General features: G+C 35.7%; 1 protein-coding gene across 2 annotated transcripts in view; it reads right to left on the bottom strand.

Moving 5' to 3' along the window:
- Nucleotides 1-502: 502 nt before the first annotated feature.
- The window catches only part of sdha (succinate dehydrogenase complex, subunit A, flavoprotein (Fp)), a 15,060-nt gene continuing 6,458 nt past the window's right edge, over nt 503-9,104 (bottom strand). For both annotated transcript variants that reach the window (XM_016494454.1, XM_016494455.1), the window contains 9 exons: nt 8,845-8,969; nt 8,374-8,542; nt 7,431-7,626; nt 6,141-6,312; nt 5,884-6,002; nt 5,650-5,761; nt 4,859-4,989; nt 1,225-1,338; nt 503-1,093 (listed from right to left, as the gene is read on the bottom strand). In XM_016494454.1, the coding sequence (XP_016349940.1) occupies nt 1,007-1,093; nt 1,225-1,338; nt 4,859-4,989; nt 5,650-5,761; nt 5,884-6,002; nt 6,141-6,312; nt 7,431-7,626; nt 8,374-8,542; nt 8,845-8,969 (1,225 nt within the window). In that variant the 3' untranslated portion in view covers nt 503-1,006. The remainder of the gene's footprint in view (nt 1,094-1,224; nt 1,339-4,858; nt 4,990-5,649; nt 5,762-5,883; nt 6,003-6,140; nt 6,313-7,430; nt 7,627-8,373; nt 8,543-8,844; nt 8,970-9,104) is intronic.

Here is a 9,104-nt window from a genome sequence, read left to right as displayed (position 1 = left end):
AGTGTTGTATTAAGTTATATATCCATTCTCTAAATAAAATAAAAATATTTTTTTATTATTTTTAAACGTCTTTGTTTCATTCTTTTTTTTAATTATTATTAAGAGTATTTAAGGAAAACATAAAATTCTCATTTGTGTATTAAGGTATTAAAGTTTTACTTAATATATTTTTAATATGTTTTACATAGTTGACACAATCTTGTCATTGCAGTTTGTCAAGATAACTAAGGCCTGAGCTTTTTTTGTGAACTCAGCTGCCATCCACAGGCAAGAGTACTTTACAACAGCTAACCATTCCTGCAGTTAGACATAATTGCAATGTAATTACTTTTTCAATGCTTAAGTATTTTTTGATTATGATGTAGTCAACACAAATACTCATGCATTTTTTTTTCCCCACTGCACACTCCACATTGTAAACATTTAACCCACTGGACTTTCCAGCCGATTTTCTCTCTCCAGCAAAGGCGAATACATTTTAGTCAATATCACAGACCCAATTATTATCACCCGGATCATCTTTATTGAGTTTAAACAGAACCCACAAAACAAAACATGCAAGATGTACAGAACTTTACATACAAATGAGCTGTGAGTGTATTTGAGAATGAAAGGCCACCAGGTCAAATAAATGTGAAACCGTACACTGCATTAGCATCACAAACTGTCAAGTTGTTTACTAGTTTAATCTATTTTTCACAAGGTGCAAAGAGCTTCTTGACAGCATAATGACAATCATTCGACATTTAAATATTAAATATTTAATGATTTACTCACCAGCATGGTTTAGAGCAAATGTGATGGATGCGTTTTAGAGAAGATACACCAATATCACACAGCTGAATCTTTAACATTGAGTCTGACTAGTGCAGCTTTATTATTTGCTCTTATATTTCAGCGAGTTTTATGTGGTCATATTTTAATGAAGTGCAGCTTGTCGAATGCAAGATATTCATTTATTTATTGGCCGATTATAAATAAGCAAAAGGGCGGAGTCAGGATGTGTTTAATAGGAGCGGATTGCAGGGGGAATGGCAGCACATTCCTCTGCGTTCAGAGAGCTGTCAATCACAGGTCTGTATTCCAGTATAACCTGAAACACAAGTTTGTACGTTATATTAACGTACGCTTTTTCTTGTATGTAGACTATCAAGAAAGATTTAAAGGTAAACAAATGAACGGAAAGCGAACAATAGCAAAACAGAGGATTCATTATATATTTACCTTTCCTGTCTTGGGATCCACGTAGGACAGTGTGTGTTTCCTCCAGTGCTGCTCGAAAGGCTTCTTCACTTGTCCCTGCAGAGACTTAGAGTAATCGTACTCATCCACACGGTCCTGTAAGAAACACAGGGTAACAAAACCATTAAAGATGCAAACATATTATCAACATGACAGTTGATAGTTTGCTCAAAAAAGAAAATTTGTTGAAAATTCTCACCATCGGGCCATCTAAGACGTAGATGAGTTTGTTTCTTCATCAGAATGGATTTGGAAAAATTAATCATTGCATTACTTGCTCAGCAATGGATCCTCTGCAGTGAATGGGTGCCGTCAGAATGCGAGTCCAAACAGCTGATAAAAACATCACAATAATCCACAAGTAATCCACACCACTCCAGTCCATTAGTTAATGTCTTGTGAAGAGAAAACAAATCCATCAAGACGTTTGAACTTCAAACCGTTTCTTCCATCTAAACTATGAGTCCACTCTAAATAAAATAAAAATATTTTTTTATTATTTTTAAACGTCTTTGTTTCATTCTTTTTTTTAATTATTATTAAGAGTATTTAAGGAAAACATAAAATTCTCATTTGTGTATTAAGGTATTAAAGTTTTACTTAATATATTTTTAATATGTTTTACATAGTTGACACAATCTTGTCATTGCAGTTTGTCAAGATAACTAAGGCCTGAGCTTTTTTTGTGAACTCAGCTGCCATCCACAGGCAAGAGTACTTTACAACAGCTAACCATTCCTGCAGTTAGACATAATTGCAATGTAATTACTTTTTCAATGCTTAAGTATTTTTTGATTATGATGTAGTCAACACAAATACTCATGCATTTTTTTTTCCCCACTGCACACTCCACATTGTAAACATTTAACCCACTGGACTTTCCAGCCGATTTTCTCTCTCCAGCAAAGGCGAATACATTTTAGTCAATATCACAGACCCAATTATTATCACCCGGATCATCTTTATTGAGTTTAAACAGAACCCACAAAACAAAACATGCAAGATGTACAGAACTTTACATACAAATGAGCTGTGAGTGTATTTGAGAATGAAAGGCCACCAGGTCAAATAAATGTGAAACCGTACACTGCATTAGCATCACAAACTGTCAAGTTGTTTACTAGTTTAATCTATTTTTCACAAGGTGCAAAGAGCTTCTTGACAGCATAATGACAATCATTCGACATTTAAATATTAAATATTTAATGATTTACTCACCAGCATGGTTTAGAGCAAATGTGATGGATGCGTTTTAGAGAAGATACACCAATATCACACAGCTGAATCTTTAACATTGAGTCTGACTAGTGCAGCTTTATTATTTGCTCTTATATTTCAGCGAGTTTTATGTGGTCATATTTTAATGAAGTGCAGCTTGTCGAATGCAAGATATTCATTTATTTATTGGCCGATTATAAATAAGCAAAAGGGCGGAGTCAGGATGTGTTTAATAGGAGCGGATTGCAGGGGGAATGGCAGCACATTCCTCTGCGTTCAGAGAGCTGTCAATCACAGGCAGTATAACCTGTATAACCTGAAACACAAGTTTGTACGTTATATTAACGTACGCTTTTTCTTGTATGTAGAAAGATTTAAACAGAGAGCTGTCAATCACAGGTCTGTATTCCAGTATAACCTGAAACACAAGTTTGTACGTTATATTAACGTACGCTTTTTCTTGTATGTAGACTATCAAGAAAGATTTAAAGGTAAACAAATGAACGGAAAGCGAACAATAGCAAAACAGAGGATTCATTATATATTTACCTTTCCTGTCTTGGGATCCACGTAGGACAGTGTGTGTTTCCTCCAGTGCTGCTCGAAAGGCTTCGTCCCTGCTCCCTGCAGAGACTTAGAGTAATCGTACTCATCCACACGGTCCTGTAAGAAACACAGGGTCCATTAAAGATTAAAGATGCAAACATATTATCAACATGACAGTTGATAGTTTGCTCAAAAAAGAAAATTTGTTGAAAATTCTCACCATCGGGCCATCTAAGACGTAGATGAGTTTGTTTCTTCATCAGAATGGATTTGGAAAAATTAATCATTGCATTACTTGCTCAGCAATGGATCCTCTGCAGTGAATGGGTGCCGTCAGAATGCGAGTCCAAACAGCTGATAAAAACATCACAATAATCCACAAGTAATCCACACCACTCCAGTCCATCAGTTAATGTCTTATGAAGAGAAAACAAATCCATCAAGACGTTTGAACTTCAAACCGGTTCTTCCATCTAAACTATGAGTCCATAATATTGCTTTCTACAGTGAAAAAGTATTTTAGCTGGATGTATCAGTTTGAAGTTAAAAACATCTTGACACAGCTTTTTACTTCATAAGACGTTAACTGATGGACTGGAGTGTTGTGGATTATTGTGATGTTTTTATCAGCTGTTTGGTCTCTCATTCTGACGGCACCCATTCACTGCAGAGGATCCATTGCTGAGACAGTGATGCAATGCTACATTTCTCCAAATCTGATGAAGAAACAAACTCATCTACATCTTAGAAGGCCTGAGGGTGAGTAGATTTTCAGCAAATTTTTATTTCTGGATGAACTATTCCATTAAGCTGCAAGACTACAGATTACAAATAGTTGGAAGCAACAATACCTATTTGTAAAAGATGTAACAAAACATTTCCATTTTCAATAGCCAAGATGTCGTTTTTACTAGGTAAAAAAAAAAAATGTACTGAACACTAAAAATTCAGACAGCTTTGCGTTACGGCTTTGTAAATTTACAAAATGTTGTCCTTAAACAAGCATGCTGGTTTCAGAAAGTTCACCTTGAAGTAGGGCTGGGCGATATGGCCAAAAAAAATTATCACGATATTTTTTCCCATATCAGCCGATATCGATAATTATCACGATAAATGTCAAATCTTTATTTCTTTCCACTTTAAAGCCAGAGTTTTGCACCAAAGTGAAAGTTGTAGAAACCAGACCATTCATTTTCCTTAACAAAATAAATATCTAAATAGAAAAATTGAATTCTTAGTTTCTGCATGTTCTAATGAGTGATATTGTTTCAAATCAAGAAACTGGTTTGGGTTGCCTGATAATATTAATATCACTTTTTTTTGTCTCTTAGACATGCACATTTGATAGTAGCTTGAGTTAGGATGCAGAGATAAATTTGTTCATTATCAAAATCAGTAACATCGGTAAAAATTGTAGCAACCTCAGTTTTAAATGGTTAAATTTATTCCCATGGTAAATGATGGCGATGTGTAGATTGCAAAGCCTTCTGACTGTCTCATTCGTTGCACACAGTGTTTCTCCTGTTTGGCTTTAAACTAGTTTAAATCACCGAGTCATTTGTGTTCATCTCTGAGTTCAAGCGCTTCACACTGGATCTCACAGCGCTGCTTAGAGCTCGCGTGACTAAGTAAATGCATCTGTTCTGAGCTCGCGCCGCGGAGCCGTTTGAACTGTGATCCGACCAAGCGGATAAACGGTCCATGTGGCGCGCGATTCAATTGAGTCGTGCTGTTTCGTTCCGCTTTTGGCCCATAAACATTATATCGAACATTTATCGAACTCTTCATATTGTTTTATCGAGGAAAAGTATATCGCGATAATTATCATAATCAAATTATCGCCCAGCCCTACCTTGAAGTCCTCGCGGGCATGAGCTCCTCTGCTCTCTGTACGGGCCTCAGCGGAGACGATTGTCTGCACTGCGTTCAACATCAGATTCTGCAGCTCCAGAGTTTCCACCAGATCAGTGTTCCAGACAATGCCTGAAAACATAACAGCAGCACAAAATACTATAAGAACCATCATACTGCAGAGATAACACAACCTTTTTAATACAGTGATGCAGATCAAGAAACAACGAGCAACACTGATTTCAATAAATTTTCTCTTATGCTCACCAAGTCTGCATTAATCTGATTAAAAAAAACACAGTAAAAGCAGAAATACTGTAAAAAATTATTACAATTTAAATGAGCGGTTTGTATTTGAATATATTTTTAATTTTAATTTATTCCTGTGATCAAAGCTGGATTTTCAGCATCATTACTCCAGTCTTCAGTGTCACATGATCTTCAGAAATCATTCTAATATGCTGATTTACGCCTCAACAAACATTTCTGATTATTATCAATGTTGAAAACAGTTGTGCTGCTTCATATTTTTGTGGAAACCGTCATTCAATTTTTTCAGGTTTCTTTGATGAATAGAAAGATCAGCATTTTTTTTTTAAACAAAAATCTTTTGAACAAAGTCCAGTCTGTCACTTTTAATCAATTAAATGCCTAACTGCTGAATTAAAGTATCAATCGTACTGACCCCAAACATTTGAACAATAGTGTGCGTGAGTGTAGAGGTATTTAAGATATTTGTTATGGTATTTTATTTCTAATTTGTCCAATTCTCCTGTGCCAGTCTTCTCTGACCTCTGTCAAATGTCTTGATGTCATCCAGTGACTTGTAGATGGAGTCCATCTTGTCACAACCTTCCTTCAGGACGTCTCCAGTGCGGAACACAGCAGCGTGACTCTGCATGGTCTGAGGTCCGAAAGAAAAACACAAAACCGAGATTCAACTCTGTTGAAATGAGTATCTTATAATGACCCCTTGAGATCATCCATTTGATCAGTCTATAACTTTATGATTCTCTTAGGAAGCACCTTCTGCATATTCAGTCTGATCTCTGAGGTTCTGGTACTGCCGTTAGCAAAGCGGATCTTGTCCAGATTGGCGACAGACGCCTGTCCTGCATTGGGTTTCAGAGGGGAAAGCTTCTCTCCTATGAGACAGGATGAAACCATTACACAACTGTTTTATATATAAAAATATATTAACAAATAACCACTGATGCCATAAAACAGGTAATGTAATGGCAACTGGAGCACTCCTTCACCATTTCAGGGTGTATTGAAGCTACCTGGAGTGTTTGTCTCAGCAATGGTCAGGGCGCAAGCGCGTCCAAACACAACCAGATCCAGCAGTGAGTTGGCACCCAGGCGGTTGGCACCGTGCACCGATGCACAGCCAGCCTCACCGCAGGCGTACAGGCCTGGCACCACCGTATCCTCTCCATCCTTATGGGTGATGACCTGCGAGGATTAGAGGATATTAGTGTCATGTTCTCAAGAGAATCACTTCCACACAGTGATTTGAACATTTACGTTATGATGTAACCATCATGATGCAATCAAAATCTGTATACTATTTTCACATTCTGGGTCTGTTTGGAAACGAAGAAACTGTATTTTATAAAACAGTCATAACTTAATATTAATTCTTTAAAAATGTAAATATTTCAACTAAAACCATATTGTATCTGATCAGCAAATTCTTATTAAAGAGTGAATGTGTTTGAAATGTTACCATGTTATTACTGCATTTGCTATTTTTTATTAATTAAAAAAAATTGAAATTGAAATTACAAATTACACACGACCCACACTAAAAAAAACATTTAATATTGATGAGAAATTTTATTTGAATACATCATTGTATGAAATTTATAATAATTGAAATTAGTAATAATCTGAGAATTACTATTACCAGTATTAACCCCATTGGAATGAATGGAATTTCATTAAATCCCATCAAATTTGTAACTCATGATTGTTCAAAAAAAGTCAAAATTTATGAAACCTACATATTTATTTCTAAAAAAAAAACAACATAAATACTACTCCGAAAAGTTTTCACACAAAATAAATTCATTTTACTCGCATAAACTTTCACATTCAGATGAAAAAAATTGATCAACAGGAATTTATCAACAAAATGTAGTCCCAAAAGTGTGAGAAATATAGTGAAAAGGCTAAATTTTTTACATGAATATAACTTCATAGATAATATTACAAAAATATTTTTTTTTACACCTAATGGTACTCCATACATGAAACATGAACATTGTTCTTTTAATGGCTTAATGGCTAAAAAATAATTGTAAAAAATCTGAACATAAACAAATAAATAAATGTATATTTTGAGGGTCTTAAAGATTTTGCACCATTTTGTTCCCTTATCCCCCTTTCTTTAAAATAAAACAAAATTTACTTTAGTGTAACTCTATTACAAATACAGTTCTAATACAAAACTGTAATAACTGGTGCTACAACAAACAGTGCAGGACAAAAAACACTTAAAAATTCAGAGTTTGTTCAAATCCCTAATCTAAGCACTAGCAATATTCATAGAGATGCTGAAAAATGAATACCTGTCCCTTGTAGTTGGTGGGGATGCCGCCCATGTTGTAGTGGACAGTGGGTAACACTGGGATGGGCTCTTTTGTGACGTCCACTCCAGCAAAGATCATGGCTGTTTCAGAGATGCCGGGCAGGCGAGCAGCAAGCTGCTGGGGTGGAAGGTGATGGAGCTGCAGGTAGACGTGGTCTTTATCTGGCCCAACACCTCTGCAGGGAACAGGGTGGAAACTCATTCACTTGCTTCCAATCGGCTGAATGAATGACTGAATCACTCACTTATTAAAGACAGTTACTTGGCGCCACCTACTGGCAGTTTCAGTTTTATATTCAGAGTATCATTTCATTGTGTGTGTGTGTGTGTGTGTGTGTGTGTGTGTGTGTGTATGTATATATATTAGGGATATGCCAGTATAAAATTTTCATGTTGCGATTAATTGCTAATGCTTTTATCACGGTATACGGTGTTATCACGGTATTGAAATTTAGTTTTAAAAATATTGGAATACCTAAGATTAATGAATGTTCAGAAGAATTTTTCATTGGCAGTTTATGTTAACTAATGAATTAACTGATGCTAACTAATGAAGCCCTAATGTAAAGTGTGACAGAACAATAAACAAAAAAATTTGTGCATTTTGACCAGTTGATGGGAAAAGTATTCTTAAAATGCATTCAAAATTCGGAATAATTTGTAATATATAATTATTCAAGTGCCCACGATAACAATATCAATATTCATAAAAATATACGAATACCCATTTTTAAATATCAATACAATGTTAATACAAAATGTTTCTTTATAAAGCAACTTTTTGTAATGCCTATTCAATGCTTTTCTCATCTAAAACAATAATGGCATGATCTTTTGGGGGTCATTTTTAGTCCAAGTTGGTGACTGTGTTCTGGGCACAAAATAGCAGATTAATATTATAGTAAAAATGAAGTATATTATACCTTCCTTCCCTGATCTCGATGGTCATGGACCGTGAGACCACGTCTCTAGAGGCCAAATCTTTAGCGTTGGGTGCATAACGTTCCATGAACCTCTCGCCTTCATTGTTGATCAAGATTCCTCCCTCTCCACGGCAACCCTCTGTGATCAGGCATCCGGCTCCATAGATTCCTAAGAGAATTACGTCAGAGGTCATTTAAAACCAGCCATAGGGTGGCTGAGGGCTGGATATTTATAACACAGATGATCAAGTATCAACATAGACACACATAAACGCTGCAAAGAAACAGTATAACCACGGCCATAATATATAACTGTTAGATATCGCTGATACGACATGAGACATAATCATGTTATAAACTGTAAGTAAGCCATTCCCTCACAAACAGTGGCAAAGATTTGTTTATGATTCTTTAGTAGACAGTGAAGGCATTCTAAAGGACTTTTCCAGGCTTATGAAAGATGAAGCTCACCTGTGGGGTGGAACTGAACAAATTCGAGATCCTGGCAGGGCAGACCAGCACGGGTCACCATGGCATTACCGTCTCCTGTGCTGGTATGGGCTGATGTACAGCTGAAGTATGTGCGGCCATAACCACTGCAGAGAAAGAACAATAAATCTTTTTATTTGTATGTTTGTAATAATACTTTTTTTTTTTATACAAATAGCTATTTTTTTTAATAAATAATGTCTGTTTTTGTCATAAAAAACTAAAACAAAAAACTAAAAAAA

The sequence above is a fragment of the Sinocyclocheilus anshuiensis genome, unplaced genomic scaffold (genome assembly GCF_001515605.1).
Source record: "Sinocyclocheilus anshuiensis isolate Anshui unplaced genomic scaffold, SAMN03320099.WGS_v1.1 scaffold1497, whole genome shotgun sequence".
Lineage (NCBI taxonomy): Eukaryota > Metazoa > Chordata > Actinopteri > Cypriniformes > Cyprinidae > Sinocyclocheilus > Sinocyclocheilus anshuiensis.
The sequence above is the reverse complement of the archived record's forward strand: the minus strand, read 5'-3'. Positions and strand labels throughout refer to the sequence as shown.